General features: G+C 30.4%; 1 protein-coding gene across 1 annotated transcript; it reads left to right on the forward strand.

Annotated features, from left to right (window-relative positions):
• The first annotated feature begins 14,104 nt into the window (after positions 1-14,104).
• LOC139877887 (CASP-like protein 5B2) lies at positions 14,105-17,864 on the forward strand. The gene is made up of 3 exons (XM_071865289.1): positions 14,105-14,413; positions 15,406-15,538; positions 17,245-17,864. Exons 1-3 carry the CDS (start codon positions 14,283-14,285, stop codon positions 17,446-17,448), a joined length of 468 nt encoding a protein of 155 aa, XP_071721390.1. The 5' UTR covers positions 14,105-14,282; the 3' UTR covers positions 17,449-17,864.
• Positions 17,865-18,256: the final 392 nt, after the last annotated feature.

Consider the following 18,256-nt stretch of genomic DNA (forward strand, 5'->3'; position numbering starts at 1 on the left):
TTTAGACTTGGCTAAAGAATGGAAGAACAGAGCAGTTCTTGGGTTATTCATCTAATTTCATTAAATTTAAACAGAAATAAAAGCTGTGAAGGGTTTTTAAATGAAAGAGCAGATGTATAATGAGTACCTCCACAATATAAGGGTGTATCTCGACTGATTATATAACTAAATTAGGTCGACAGGAAGATTATTCTTCAGGACAGAATTAAATAAAATAAAATAAAAAAAATAAAAGTGAAATAGATGGCTAACGGTTTTTGGATCTGTAATGTAGCTGGAGATCGACAGTTTGTATGAATTAAAGACAGAAATCGCAATTATACACAGGTTCTTGATGGGTACGTTCAATTGATTTAGGTTCCATTTGTAAATAGAATTTTATATATAAAGAATATTATTAATTAATAATTATAATTATATTAATAATAATCAAAATTACTAATAATAATAATGATATATCAAAATAATACTAATAATAAGAAGAATAATGACAAAGGTAATAAAAATAATAATTTGAAATAAAGATAATAATAATACAAATAATACTTAGTAATGATATTACTTTTAATCATAATAATTAAAATGATGATATTAATAATAATCATAGTATTATTAATAATTATGATAATTAATTGGATGTTAATCAAAATAATGATAATAACAATAATAAAATAAATTACATGTATCACATTTCTTATTTATATATATATAAAAAAATAATATTAATAATACTGATGTTAATATTAATATTAATATTAATGTTAATAATGCTAATGAAAGTAGTAATAATAACAACTTATATTATAACTTGTAATTAAATTTAATATTTTAATATTATAGATTATTAATTATGTATCATTTAATAATAACATATAGTATTTTGACCTTTTATGTATAATTCAATATATATATCATAATAATTATTTATAAAGTTCATACACATTTATATATAGCTTTATTTTAATAACCAAATTATTATCTTGTATATTATTTTACATACTTAATCTTAATGATCTATTGTATTTTATTAATTCAAAGTATTATATATACTTACATTTATATATATATATATATATATATATATATATATATATATATATATATATATATATATATATGCATATTCATTTACACACAATTGTTCGTGAATCGTCGGGAATGGTCGAAGGTCAATTGAATTCATGGAACAGTTCAAGAATTTTGAGACTCATTATTACAGACTTTGCTTATTGTGTCGACAACATATAAAGATTAAGTATAAATTTGGTCAGAAATTTTCGGGTCATCACAGTACCTACCCGTTAAAGAAATTTCGTCCCGAAATTTGATGGAGATTGTCATGGCTAACAATAAAAATGTTTTCATGACGATTATGAGTTGATAATTAGAGTTTTACTACCATAGAGTAATAAGGATAAAATAATTCGATTATTCAAGGATTACGAATGAAGCTATCACTAAATATTGAAATGAGATAGATAAGTTTCATCATAACTTTTTACTAGTCATGGTTGAATTCTGGAATTCAAGGGATTTCAAAGAAAATCTTGGAAATCTATAAGATCTGATTCTTCGGAATTTAAAGAAATTAGGATCCTCTTTGATTAAATGCGATGATCTGTCTTGATTGCTCTGTCTGATATTTCACTATAAATCCACCCTCTTCATTTCCTTGTTTTCACACTCCCATTTCTATTTTGAAACTTCATTCTTTTGTTTTTCTCTTTTTGCCATTAAGTATCGCAAGTAATGGTCTAGAATTCGTAGGTACTAGATTTGGAATGAACATAACTAATGTTCTGAGAGAGAAATTGTAATAGCATGATCTTGATTGGTTATATTACCAAAATTCAAGAGAATAGAACTATCAAGAATATACTTTCTTGATATGTTTAGAAGTTAAGCAGAATGAAAGAGTTATGTAACATGGCACATGATAACGTTATGATCTGTGAATCATCACGTTTCTTTAGAAACTCAGCATGACTTACTGTAATATAATCACATTGATCAAGTGTCATTATATTATACTAACTCATGCTTCAGTTCCCAACACTACTTCAAAAACATTCATAGTTTAAACTCGAAAGTTTACAGAATATAGAAACTAACAGTTTCTTATATGATGTAACACTGATAGCGCGAAGAGATTAATGATTTCAGATAAGAATAGTTATGAAAATATCTTCAGAAATATCGAGGATATTTATAATGAAAAATACGTTGATATCTTAGAATTTTAGAATAAAATTGTGATGAAGAAATTCATTCACGATGATTTAGAGCGATTAAGGAGCAAGATATTCGCTAAAGATTTCAACGGATCCAGAATTACCTGGATTCTTTGAATATAGAGTATGATCCTTGTATTTGTCCTTGGTCCTTCGTGGTTAGCTCAATCCATTTTCCAGTTCCAATTTTTCTGAGCTTTTTCAACATACCATTCTTTATCATCAAACTTCCGACGATTAAGGTCGTTTACGGTTGTCTATAGTTTCTGCTGCTTCATTCAGCTTTTTCAAAGTTCAATGTATTGATTCGTAGGCTGGGTGCTTTTCAAAATTTTCCGAATGGAAGATCATAATTCTAAGAGATACATGTTATATATATACATATAACTGTTGATGTAGTAACGCTACGAGATTCAAAATACTGATTGTTGATTTCCCGGTACTTGGTATGGCAATTCTCGTTACAAGATGCGGATGAGTATATGATAGGGTTATAATAAGGTTACTCCGGATGAAAAGTCAAAATTGTCTTGGTGGAGCTGTGACAAAATTTGCTACTTCGAAAAGGAATTGCAAAACACAGCTACGTGTTAAACGTTTACTCAGTTTCCGAGAGTTTTTCAGGTGCATAACTATATGAATAAATCTTTCCTTCTGTAGATGAGATACAGTTGGTTCATTCTCTCGATTGAGGTATTTTCAAGAATCATGAAAGGTTTGAACGCATATTGTAATCGTCAAGATACAAATGAGGTTTAAGATGAAATCAAGTGGCAAACTTGAAGAATTGTTTAGTTTCATATGTTATAATCAATATTTTAATTCATTTTTAATTGTCCAATGTTGGTAGTCCACGACCGATAGTCTACAGTTAACAGTCCAATAATTCATATATAGTTTAATATATAATATTCGAATTGATTAATGCGTATCGTGACCCGTGTACATGTCTCAGACTCGATCACAACTCAAAGTATATATATTATTGTAGAATCAACCTCAACCCTGTATAGCTAACTCGATCATTACTGTATATAGAGTTTCTATGGTTATTCCAAATAATATATATAGATGCGTCGATATGATATGTCAAAACCTTGTATACGTGTCCCGATATTTAAATTGAGTAAAAATAAATAACAGAAATTAAATGACGATAAATAAAGTGCGTAAAGTAAATAACAGAAATTAAATGACGATAAATAAAATTGAGATAATTAAATTGCGATAAATAAACTGCGATAAATAAAATGTAATCAGTTAGCTAGGAACAGTTAGCTAGGATTTTGTTAGCGTGGATTCTTAACGAAATTTTCTCATGGTTAATTTGTTTATTTCTAACAAATTTTACTTTGTCAAATGTTTTCTTCATTATGCCACTTGTTGGATTCTGATAGGTCAAAATCCGAATGTAAAATTGAATGAAAATGGTTATTCTGTGGTGAACGGATTCGTATATCTGTGGATATAAGTAGGATAGTAAATGACTGTTGAATCAAATTGGAAGAATGTACAGTGTAACTTATTAATGTGAAATCTAACTATTTCTAGGGTATTACCTACCCATTAAAATATTTTCACCATTAAGAGTCTATACAAAAGAATTTTTAATTACAATCTTTATGAAAGCATATATACATATATATTTTCTTCAGATGTAACCATGGATTTAATGAGTCAATATGATATTAAACTCATTTGATTTACTGTTAGAACAAGAATATATAATCTCTAAAACATTAGAGATTACATAGTCGCCATGTCGAACGAAGATAAATGATGTAGAACGATACGTAGAACGATGATTATACTCAAGGTACAGAATGAGATGTTGAGGCATGGATTGTTGATGGTACTGGTGCTATTATATGGTACTGTTGGTGCCGGTGATGTTGCTGAAGCTGGTAAATTTTGCACCATATTCTCCAAATTGATTACTCGAGCGCGAAGTTCGTTGACCTCTTCTATTATTCCGGAATGATTTGTCGGTCAGAACGAGCGGATGAATAAGGTTTAGAATTGTGGATAGAATATAATCGTGTCAAGCTACTCTAGAAATGAGGGTGAAAATGGTGTTTCGGATTGATTCACCGGTAAGTGCTTCGAGTTATTCGTCAAGAGGGCAATTTGGTTGGTGGAAAAGATCGCCTTCTTTGCGTCTCCATTGATTAAGTCGACTACGAACCCATCTCTAATTCATCCAGAATAAATGATGGCTAATTGGTTGATTCATTCCGGTTACACTGCTTTCAGAGCTCGAGTGGAAATCCATATCGGAATAGCTGTCGGAATAACTATCGGAATAGCTATCGAAATCTGAGGGACTCGAACTGGTTGAGGGATTCATCTCGTACAATCAAATGAAGTATTTTCGATAAGAAATAGATTATAGGATGTAGATTAGTACCCTGCAATACATAATTTACATATGCATATATAATACTAAAATCCCATAAGTTACGGAGGAATCTACGGAAGCTGTCAGGCAAAGGTAACAATAACAGATACGCTAAGATATAAATTTATCTATACACTGTCTATGCAATAGAGGCAGTAAGACGTGTCTAGACTTTAAGGATGATAAGCAAATAATTTTTGACACTAAATGATAAGTAAAACTTTTGACATGCAGACACGGACGAAGTCCAGACTCACTAATGCATCCTAACGACTTATCAGTTAGACACACTAATGCAGACCTGGTTTGCTAAGACCACCGCTCTGATACCACATGTAATTACAGTGGGGACAACCACCGTATCACCCAGTGCCTTCCCAGCTAACCACCTGGTGACCACTGAGTGTACCTTAGATACTGATTTTAAGGCCTGCCTCTCGGCTACTACCAACCCTCGTAAGGGATCGCAAAGAGTAAGAGCCAATGCTTCGTCACAGGTAACACTGTGAGAACCTCCTTTACGACTAACCCGCCACACATGGACAGCGTTATACCAGCTCTGATGCCACATGTAATAACCCGTCCTAATCCATAAGAACGAATACAATAACATATGATTACATCGCGAGGTAATTGACCTCTATATGATACATTTTACAAACATTGCATTCGTTTTTAAAAGACAAACTTTCTTTACATCGAAAGTTGATGGCAAGCATACTATTTCATAATACCTCCAACTAAAATTGACTTAATAATAATCTTGATGAACTCGACGACTCGAATACAACGTCTTTTGAAATATGTCATGAATGACTCCAAGTAATATCTCTAATATGAGTAAATTCACAGCGGGAGATTTCTTTCATACATGAGAATAAACATGCTTTCAAGTGTCAACTAAAAGGTTGGCGAGTTCATAGGTTTATCATAAAACAATAAAATTCATCATTTTGATAGACCACAAGATTTAAATCCTGCATGGTACAAATGGGCCTGAATCCTATACCCACCTGTAATGTACATGCGATATCTTTTAAATACAGTACACCTTTCTCGTGTAAGAAATCATCTTTCATAAATCTTAGTATCCGTACACATATCTTGTGCACAAAAATAACATACACATAATCTGTGTATAAAATCATTCTCTCGATACATAACATTCACTTTTTATTGCTTTCATAGCTTGGCTTGGTAATCGACCTTAACATATAATGCGCATAAATAATATCCCCAAAACAGAACATCTCGTCTGTATAATAATCATATAAACTTCGAAGTACTAAACACCACGCCCACTAGCCCTTCCGTCTAGTGAACATTCTGGGTGGGGGTGTTAAATCTGGTAGCTACCTTTAGGATTCACGTCAATTAGGCGTGCACTAATTCTCAAAATTAGTGATGTTCCCTAATTCTTTGGTTACCAAGCAATAATAATCAGGGAAAAAAATATTCATATCAATTGTGGCAATTATCACGTCCACATAATTCAATGGTGACAATTATCACGTCTACATAATTCATTCGAGGAATATTTTGCTTGTGTCTATCTCGTCAAACATTTATAAAAGCATTTCATGTATTCGCAGTTCAAAATGTATTTCAAAAACATTTAATAAAGCAGTTGTAAAAGTAGCGCATGTATTCTCAGTCCCAAAAATGTAAAGAGTAAAAGGGAATCAAATGAACTCACCTAATGTATTTTGTAGTAAAAAATACATATGACTATATTGAACAATGCAGGGTTGGCCTCGGATTCACGAACCTATATCATTTGTATATTTATTAATATTCATATCGTAATCAAATAAGTTTGTATATATATATATATATATATATATATATATATATATATATATATATATATATATATATAAAATTTACTAATTATATCATTTTTATATTAATAATATATATACGTCTCATATATTCATTTTGTATATAAAAATATTAATTTTGTTATGTTATAAATATTAAATATATCTTTATATATATATATACATATATATATATATATACATATATATATATATACATATATATATATATATACATATATATATATATATACATATATATATATATATATATATATATATATATATATATATATATATATATATATATATATATATATATATATATATATATATATATCATTTGTTTGTTAATGAAGATAGTAAAAATAATATTAAGTATGATAATTATAATACTTAAGATTTCTAAGAGAAGTAATAACGTTAATAATTCTATTAGTGATAATAATAATGATAATCATAATATTAATTTTAATAATAATATTACTTATAATTATAATAAAAATCATAGTAATAACAATAGTGATGTTAATAATAATACTTGTAACAATATTGATTTTACTGTTAATGATAGTCATGATACTGATTTTAGTAATTACATAATAATAATACTCGTGATAATAATATTACTTATGTCAATATTAATAATTCTATTATTTATTAAAAGATATTAATACTAATATTTACGAAAATGATAATGATTTATATTACTTTCTTAATAATAAACATGTTCATGATAATAATATTAAAGTTTTAAGTTTAATAGTAATATCATAATTAATACTTATAATAATAATAATAGATATGATACTTATAATTGTGATAATAATAATAATAATAACAATTCTAATACTTGTAAAAATAATAATAATTAATAATAATAGTAATAATAATAACAACAACAACAATAATAATAATACTAATAATAACAATAATAATAATAATAAAATTAATAATAAAAACAACCTTAGAGACTTCTCTTAAAAAAATGCCCCAAGTGGGACTCGAACCCGAGACCTCTCGATAAACCGAAACACTCCTAACCAACACTCCGTTTCTACTTTTTCTGATTTATAATATGCCCAAAAAATATAACCCGTTTACGATTATTCATCTTCTTCCTTCTTCTTAAACTAATTCGGCCAAATCAAACAACACCTATTTCCAGTGATTTAAAGATTTTAATTATGACTTGTAAACGAAACTTAATTGACCTGTATTAGTGGTTTTGATTAAACATAAGTCTGCTGCAAGAACACGCGTATAAACTCAGATTCACATCTCGGATTTAAAATTGTTTTAGTTCACGATTACAACACAAATTAAGTTGTAAATGCCTCTTAGAAACTTTCTGGGTTGTCAATTATACTTAAAACATAACATAAAACTCGAATTTGATCAAAGAACTAATGTTGACTTTTTTATTTAAAAACTTTGACTCGAAAATTCTTGCTCGATAGTAAAAATTGGGATTTGAAATCTTTCAGAAAGTTTGAATGAAGGGTTTTAAACAGAACTGCATTGTTAGTTTTTTTAAAATCGAGTTGATTTTTAGACTTGGCTAAAGAATGAAAGAACAGAGCAGTTCTTGGGTTATTCATCTCATTTCATTAAATTTAAACAGAAATAAAAGATGTGAAGGGTTTTTAAATGAAAAAGCAGATGTATAATGAGTACCTCCACAATATAAGGGTGTATTCCGACTGATTATATAACTAAATTAGGTCAACAGAAAGATTATTCTTCAGGGCAGAATTAAATAAAAAAATAAAAAAAATAAAAGTGAAATAGATGGCTAACGGTTTTTGGATCTGTAATGTAGCTGGAGATCGACAGGTTGTACGAATTAAAGACATAAATCGCAATTATACACAGGTTCTTGATGGGTACGTTCAATTGATTTAGGTTCCATTTGTAAATAGAATTTTATATATAAAGAATATTATTAATTAATAATTATAATTATATTAATAATAATCAAAATTACTAATAATAATAATGATATATCAAAATAATACTAATAATAATAAGAATAATGACAAAGGTAATAAAAATAATAATTTGAAATAAGGATAATAATAATACAAATAATACTTAGTAATGATATTACTTTTAATCATAATAATTAAAATGATGATATTAATAATAATCATAGTATTATTAATAATTATGATAATTAATTGGATGTTAATCAAAATAATGATAATAACAATAATAAAATAAATTACATGTATCACATTTCTTATATATATATATATATATATACACACACACACACACACACACACACACACACACATATATATATATATATATATATATATATATATATATATATATATATATATATATATATATATATATGTATATAAATTAATATTAATAATACCGATGTTAATATTAATATTAATATTAATATTAATATTAATGTTAATAATGCTAATGAAAGTAGTAATAATAACAACTTATATTATAACTTGTAATTAAATTTAATATTTTAATATTATAGATTATTAATTATGTATCATTTAATAATAACATATAGTATTTTGACCTTTTATGTATAATTCAATATATATATCATAATAATTATTTATAAAGTTCATACACATTTATATATAGCTTTATTTTAATAACCAAATTATTATCTTGTATATTATTTTACATACTTAATCTTAATGATCTATTGTATTTTATTAATTCAAAGTATTATATATACTTACATTTATATATAAATACATATTCATTTACAAACAATTGTTCGTGAATCGTCGGGAATGGTCGAAGGTCAATTGAATTCATGGAACAGTTCAAGAATTTTGAGACTCATTATTACAGACTTTGCTTATCGTGTCGACAACATATAAAGATTAAGTTTAAATTTGGTCGGAAATTTCCGGGTCATCACATTCTTAGGGTTAGACGAGTGGGAAAGTAGTTCAGAAAAACATCTGAACTGGGAAGGATAAGTTCTCCAAGTCGGTACATCAAAAAGCAGACGGGTAGCAAGCACGTAATCAGGTATAGTAACTACAGCAGCCTAGGTCGTCTACAGCAGTACATAGCATGGCAGTAATAGCAGTATCAACAGAAGTATCATGCAAAAAGCAGATAGTAGCATGCAGTAGCGAGAATAAGCAGCAACATACAGTAAGTTCACATAGCAGTAAAAGTAGGCAGTAGCATGCAACAAGTTCATATAGCAGTAAAAGTAAGCAGTAGCATGTAGTAGGTTCCGCAGAAACAAGTAAACGAGCAAGTTGTAGATTAGTCCTATTAGCGAATCCTACTCTACTAAGTCAAGACTCACTAATGCAACCTAATTTCCTACAACCAATGCTCTGATACCAAATGTGACGCCCCGTACAAAACCATCGTGTACGGATTATCAACAACATGATCATTACAAGGTCAAACACTATATGCTGTTTGAAAACCAGTTTTGTATTCATAAAAGATAGCGTTTACAAAAGATAACGTGACACAAAGGTCGTTATAAAGTCATTATTTGAAAATAACATAAATTACAAATGCAAAAGAAAAGTTCCATGGTTGAGACATCTCTAAGTAATGCAGCGGAATTCTAGCACAGCAGGTTCTTAACAGCTAGTTTAAACACCAAGACACCAAGTCTAACCAGCGGAAGAAACAAACCTCTAAGCACCTGAGAAAACATGCTTAAAAACGTCAACAATAATGTTGGTGAGCTATAGTTTAAGTTGTAACAGTAATGTAAGGTAGGCCATGAGATTTCAGTGTTTCAAAACAGTATGAAAAGTATATGTTTAACCGTGGGCACTTGGTAACTAACTTAACGTTTATAACCCCCTAAAAGTACACTTGGCGAGTTCGTATGTTTACGAAGTATTAAACACCCGTTAAATGCTAGCGCGACTAGCCCGACTGGGGATGTCAAACCTTATGGATCCATATCTAAGATTCGCGTTCACCGGTTCAAATACCAATGACTAAACGTTACCGAGCTAAGGGGAAAGTTTATGCCGTTGTATAACCCACACATATATAAATTTTAAGTACTCGTGCCTAGTATGTAAAATGTAAAAAGCGCATGTATTCTCAGTCCCAAAATAATTAAAGTAAAAATGGATGCTATAACTCACAGTGATAAAAGCGGTAAAGTCGATAATGAAAGTATGCAAGTAGTAAGTCGGTCCGAGAGGTCGTTAACCTAAGTCAAAGGTCACTAGGTCAGTATGTTGACCCAAAAGGTTTAAAAGTGAATAAATTAAGTTTTAGTGTCATCATCAACATCATCATTATCATCATCATTCATCAATACTAAGGTAAGTTTAACAAGAATAGAGATCGAAACAAAAGGCTGACTTCGGACAGTTGTTACGACATCTATACAAATCTAAAAAATGCGTAGTCAGTGGTTATGGCTCCATATGTGAGTCCTCCAACCGCTGACCAATTTTCAAAACCTAACTAGTCTTCGTTTGACCGTGGCGACGGTTTAAGTGCGAGTAGGTCAGAAATTTCAGCACAACGTTACAAGGGCGTAGTGTCTTTCGGAAGGCCATAAATCCTAAACCGTATATCGGATTAAGTCGAGGCCTAAACGAAAAGTCATCTACTCGAAACGAACTATCTAAAATTAATTTTCCAGAAGCCCAGGAGTCTGATCAGACCCCGAGAAACAGCAAACAAGTGCTCCGGTGAGGTTCTTGGTGCTTGATGCTCATCACGGTTCTCATCCTTGATGCTTGTAAGCTTCAAGTGTACAACTCTTTGATGTTTTAGCATCACTTTGACCAAGGTTCAACCATCAACACACAACTAAGAGTAAAATCTATCATTCTATAAGTTTTGAACATCAAGATTGCCTCTTTATTGCATAAATCCAATAAAGCTTCAACCTTTGTTCATTTTACACAAGTTCATGCATCTATATCATATGTGATGATGAAGACTTGATATTTATCATCACAACAAACACAAAAAGGTTCCAAGTAAGTGAGATCTACAATAATAACTTAGATCTCAAGTATTAAGAAAACCCTAAGCTAGAAAGCTTGGATCTTTACAAGATTAATGAGACCATAAGCTAGAAATCTAAGATCTTTAACAAAATAATGAAAGTAATGAGACCATAAGCTAAAAAGTTAAGACCTTTAATATAATAATGAAACCCTAAGCTAAAAAGCTTGGATCTTTAGTGTTCTTGAAGATCTTGAAGCATAAAGCTTGGATCTTTAAGATACATGAAGATTTCAAACACAAGTTTGAATCTTTATAACAAAATAACAAGATTAAAGCTAAAAAGATTTAGATCTACAAAATAAGTGAAGATTCAAAGCTAGAAAGCTTGAATCTTCCATGTTCTTGAAGGATTCAAATCTATGTTTGAATCTACAAGATGTAATCAAGATCAAAAGCTAAAAAGCTAGACCCATGATGATGATGATGAATCCGTGAGAGAGAGAGGAAGAAGAAGAAGACAAATCAAATACCTACACTTTTTAGAGAGAGAAGGACTAGAGAAAGAATTAGAGAGTAAGTGTGTGCAAATTACAAATGAAAGCAAGTGTAAAATGGATGGAATAAGGCTTGTATTTATAGGTGGAGAGGTGAGGGGAGGGGTTAGTTGGACGTGGGATATGGTGGGGGACAAAGGGGACACCTTTTTGCTTTTTGGTTAATGGTTGTCTAAAGTTGGTGCTTATGTTAGGATCCCATGCAACATTAAGGATAATACTTGACAAAAATGCTAGTATGTTCCCTCTAATAAATGGACATTTGTCTTACTTATTAATGGGTCACTAGTTATTTATAGTTGGGCTAATTAAATAGTCCACTAGCTAGTGTAGGGTGGGCTAAGGTCCAACAAGGTAGAAAGTCCAACAAGACTAACTAGTGTGCTCTAGTAAATTACTAAGCGTAATTAAACATCTAAAAAACTAAGTAATTGTTATTATAAAATAACAATTAGTGTTTCGTAGTCATAATATTCCGATTACGACAAAAGTTAGACGTGTACGCAGTACGCAATCCGTTAAAAACGTCAAGTAACACCAACGGTCGTAAAAGCTTTCGGGGATCAAGTTAAGTGATTATACACTTAATAGCATGTTGTAAGGTATTAATGAAAGTAATTAATCATTAAATAAGATCCCAGAGCATAAACTAGCTCAGTACGCACATATACGCAGTTTCGTGAAAGCACAAAGCGCAAAAGCAAGTCGAAAAAGTCGGGTCGTTACACAGTGTGACTGGAATGGATCAACCAATCAGTCATCATCTATTTTGAATGAATTGGGGATGGGTTCGTAGCCTCCTCAATCATTGAAGACAAGAAGAAGGCGATCCTTTCCATCCACCACATTGCCCTCTTGGCGAAGAACCTGAAGCACTTACCGGCGAACCTGTCCGAAACACCATTTTCTCTCTCATTTCCAGAGTATCTCGTCAGGTATTAAGGAAATCTTCCGCTGTGCATTAGCTCATTTTAAGGATATTACTTGGAGTCATTCATGGCATATTTCGAAAGACGTTGCATTCGAGTCGTTGAGTTCATCAAGATTATTATTAAGTCAATTATAGTTGGATGTATTATGAAATGGTATGCATGCCGTCAAATTTCGATGTAAAGAAAGTTTGTCTTTTGAAAACGAATGCAATGTTTGTAAAATGTATCATATAGAGGTCAAATACCTCGCGATGTAATCAACTATTGTGAATCGTTTATAATGTATATGAACGGGTCCTTTCACATAAACGGTGTTTGCATATGCTTATCTGAATGTTAATGCGATAATTAGATAATAAAATTTTTAGGTGATTGATAAATTACATTGTTTTATGACTTAATGAATATATAATTAGAAAATAGGCAGAAAAAAATTAATTACTACAGTAATGATTGACATGCTTTTTTTCATTCTCATATTTTGAATATCTTTACATCAAATTAATATATATTTAAGTTTAGCTTGAAAAATTAGAGAATTTGCTAACCACATCCCTTAAGATTGTTGTTAGTGTGCTTTAATGTGTTGTATTAAGCGATTACATACTAATTTGTTTCAACTTTACAATTATTTGATGTATATTAACGACAATTCTAAGGATACCAAAATTCAAAAATTAATTATTATTTACGATTGAAAGTTAAATAATTACTATCCAAACACAAATTCAAACGCCTTTAATAATTGAAAATTTATATTTTTATAATTGAGTTTGATAAACCTACTATAATTAACTGTTAAGTAATAATTCTAATATATAAATATATATTTAAATTTAATATTTAATTAAATGCATCAAACGTATAAATGTGGTGAGTTTATGACTTTATGATGTACTATTACAATTAAATTGGTACAAAATTAACAGAAGATTCTGAATTTAATGAGCTAGATATATCAAAATTAAAACACGAACATAGAAATACGGGGGGACAACTAGAACATTCCAACAATATTACGTCCAACCAACGAGGGTTAATTACGAGAAACCAAATCACTTGTTTTGAAGGGGTTGAAAAAATAATTAAAAAATAACTTAAAATAATATCCATGTGGACTAAAAAAGTACTCCACCCCCCATCTCGATCTCACAAATCACACCAAGAACCGGTATCATCAGCTTCCAACTTTTTTCACACATTTCACCAAACTGTGTAAAATTAAAATCCTTTTCACCAATAACAATACACTTAAACTAATTAAAATTATGTTCTCTTTCCAAGTTTAGATCTCTAGATATGATGTCGAAGTATGTTGAAATCTAGGGCTAGAATTTGGGGCCAGTTTTTTATGATGTGTTTTTGTATTTTCTTAAAAAATAAAATATAATAAATAAGAAGATATGAAAGATATGTTTGGGAGCCCAGGAAGTGTGAGTGGATTGATGCTGAGAATTGGACAGTGTTTATGTGCTGCTGCTTCAATTGGTTGGATGGTTTCAGCTACTGGTTTTTCTAATTATACTGCATTCTGGTATGTTTATGTTTTGAAATTTTTAGATTAAGAATTACATTTTAATTTTTATTTATGCTAAAGCCTAAATTGTGTGTCTTTAATGTTTTTACTGCAAAATTTGTGCTTTGTTGATTGAGAGTTTAATCTTGAAGTTATTTGGGAGACAATGTAATATTTTTATTGAAGTCCAGTTACTGAAGGGGAAACAATACATATAAAAGAAAATATTTATTGGGACTAGACCAGTATTTAAGATTAAGGGAGGTAACTTAAACACATACATAATTTTAGGGAGGCTCACAAATAATTAATTGGAGGCTCACATATAATTTATGGATAAACATTATTGTGAATACTTTGTAGTTAGCCCAGTTGCGGGTGGCAAAACATCCACATGCATTCCCCTATCTCCGCCTTTGATTGAGAGAAATATGAAAATCAAAAGTTTTAAGTTATGAAAAAGGAAATATATGGTTGTTGTAGAACTTGTTCTGTGAGCATGGTTGTAGATAGTGGCTGATTTAGTAAACATATAGAAAGGATTTCATGTGGAAGTTTATGGATTGGTTAGTGCATCAATTAATTAACTTCTGTTAGTTATGGGTTGGGTTCAGTTGAGAGGGTGATTTACGCATCATGGTGGTATAGTATCATTTAGTAAAATATTGCATAATATTATGATCGGTTTTCAACCGTTAAGTGAATGTTCTACGTATTGTGGTTCAGATTAAGCTTCCTTGTTATTGTAGTTTAGGTTTAGATTCTTTTGTGCCAATTAGAGTCCACTATTCATTATTGAAATGATAAGCATTTTGCACTAAGTTGGGCTCATTTATTTATATACTCCAATGTTTACTGTGTGGATGGGAAGAACTAAATTAACAATTCTTCTTCTGCTTTGTATATAGTTTATACTTATATGGTTATGGTTATATTGGGTATTAGCTCATTAAAAACTTGCTAGTCATGATACTTTTGTCTTACCATCATACGTCCCTACTTTGTTGCAGCTATTTAATTGCATCAATGGGGCTTCAAGTGTTGTGGAGTTTTGGGCTGGCATGCCTTGATATGTATGCTCTTAGAATCAAGAAAGACCTTCAAAATGCAGTCCTAGTGAGCTTGTTTGTAGTTGGCGATTGGGTATGTACTTTATTATTCATTAATACAACATCTTTAATCTTATCTTTAATTTTAATCTTGACAAAATTGCACTGTTGGTTCTTGAACTTTGTTCAGAATTGCACGTATGAACCTAAAGTATTTTTTTGATGCAGATGACCTTGATGTTTACACATGTTGCATGGTTGATACCTGACTCTAACGATAGTTAGTCAAATTCCGTTAAGTCACCTTACATGTCAAGTACATGAAAATATTTTTTTTCATTTTATCATCCTTCATCACCTCCATTCTCATCTTCAATCCCTACTAAAAGTTATAACCCTTTTTTTATCTCCAATTTATTAACTAACACTAATAATCATAATAAAATATCCAAAGTCAAATTCAAATTAAAACCTACAAATTAATAACCCTACTGCACTTCAATTACAAAAACACTCGATTACCTGTTGCACTACAAATTAATAACCATACTCCGTTTCCAGTATGCTCATCAGATGGCCGATTCGAATAAGTTGTCAAAAACTCGATTAGGTCAAATACCAGTAGTAACACACCCTTAATCACCTTGTAGATTAGGTACATTAATTTCCAGATGCTTCGCCAGTTTGTATCCTTCGTACAATTGCGGCGGAAATATAAGTAAAAGCCATAACTTCGATTCAATAATAAAAAACGCAGAAGTGAGTACCGTATACATATTTATATGTACGTATATATAATTGTGTGTGCGTTAAGTGTGTGTTTATGTGGAGCCGTGGAGGTGCAAGTTATATCACGAATTCACAATGCCTCCTCTTTGTTTCTATTTCCCCCCATAATCACATTTTTATTCCAGCCTAGAAAGATTGAATGACAATTATACGTAATTTGTTAAATATATCTTTTTCTGTTCGATACTTCGATCAAATTCCTTTTAGTTGTTCTGTTCAATTTGTTAAATACATTTTTGTTATATCTTTTTCTGGGTTTGTTTATGCAGTAGGATGAACTAAAGAAGAAATACGTAAACGACGTCTTTACCCTCATGTGTCAAGCACATGACTGATTTTAGCGAAAAAATCTAACAATCATTAAAGTCTGGTATCAACCGCGCAACATGTGTAAACATCAAGGTCATCCGCATCAAAAAAATACTTGAGGTCTATATATGCATTTTTAGACATACTTTGAAGACCAACCACACAATTTTGTCTTTAATCTTCTGATATTCAATATAAGCTTGTTTCCATCATTAAATCCACCATTAAACAAACTTTTTATTTTCGTTTTCCTTTCGTAACTAAACAACTGATCGAGGGGCGTAAACATATTTATATTGCTATTGATTTTGATTTTAACTTATAAGAATATATAATTTATAATTTATAAATTATAAATTATAAATTATAAATTATAAATTATAAATATAAGAATTTATAAAATTAAAAATATATAATTATAAGAATTTTTTGCTCCGGTGGTCACTCGTTTTTAGTGAAGAAAGGAGTAAAAAGATGAATTTACCCTCACATGCAAGGCACATGTCATGAGTTAACGGACTTAGTTAATGGAAGTCAGACGGAGGGATGCTGATTGCAAATTTTTAAAAAATAAAGGATTCTAAGGGCAAAAAAAACCAGAGGGACGCTGTTAGCAATATAGGGCATAATATGAGGACCAACGGAGCAAAAAAGTCTAAACCAATACTTGAAGAATGCTAAAATTTGGTTAAAAAAATGCAGGTGACAGCTACGTTGTCTCTTGCTGCCGCTTGCTCTTCAGCTGGGATCGTGGTATTATACGCGAGAGACTTGCATTTTTGCGCCAGCACTAAACCGCAACTCCCGTGTAGCAGATTTGAGATCTCAATAGCTATGGCTTTCATCACATGGTTCTTTATAGCTATATCTTCTCATGTTATGTTTTGGTTACTAGCTTCGGCTTAACCAAATATTGCTAATCATTCTTTTACATGATTACCATTAAAAACTCACTTGTAGCTTTTGTGTGTATTCTGTTGTTGAAAATTATTATTCAAATTTTGATCATGTAGTGAATTATGTGTAATCAGTTTGTACGATTTACTCACCAAAATGATTCTGTATTTCTTATTTGGAATGAGAATGACAGCTTCCAGATTGTAATTAAGAAGGAAAACGGGTCTGTCGATGCTTCATCCGATTGAACTATGCGGTCTAATTGTCTCCTGCTCCAGGTTATATAACCTTCATGCTCTTGATATCCTTTTTTTTCTCTGGTTTTTAGCTTATCTTTATATTGTACTCAACATTGTAAATTGGTTTAGACTATTGAAAAGAGTATCAGTATTTTGTAATATACATGGTGCCGAGGCAATTAGCTTGTTGAGTCTCGTGCAATGCACTTTAGGGTTGATTGTCTCCAACATTTTTACTTAATATGTTTCTATATGTTTATGTACAACTCTTAATTCAGTAAATAATTATTTTATTGCCATTTTCTATGCCGTTTAATCTGAAAAATGGTCTATTTGTAGTAAACATAGATACAGAGACCCCTTCCCAAGCAAGGCACATGAAAACAACACTTAATTATTCAGTAAAACTAAACTGCCCCGTTATCTAGAGATTTGAACACGAGCATTCTCGCGAGGGTTTTAGGACTTTAACCACTGAGCTATGTTGAGATGGTTATAAAAAAAAAAGTTAAGGACTTTATGTTACCTTAAAAAAGAAAAATAAAAAAAGAAGAAAATAAAAAGTATATAGTTTCATG

This window comes from Rutidosis leptorrhynchoides, chromosome 1 (genome assembly GCF_046630445.1).
Source record: "Rutidosis leptorrhynchoides isolate AG116_Rl617_1_P2 chromosome 1, CSIRO_AGI_Rlap_v1, whole genome shotgun sequence".
Lineage (NCBI taxonomy): Eukaryota > Viridiplantae > Streptophyta > Magnoliopsida > Asterales > Asteraceae > Rutidosis > Rutidosis leptorrhynchoides.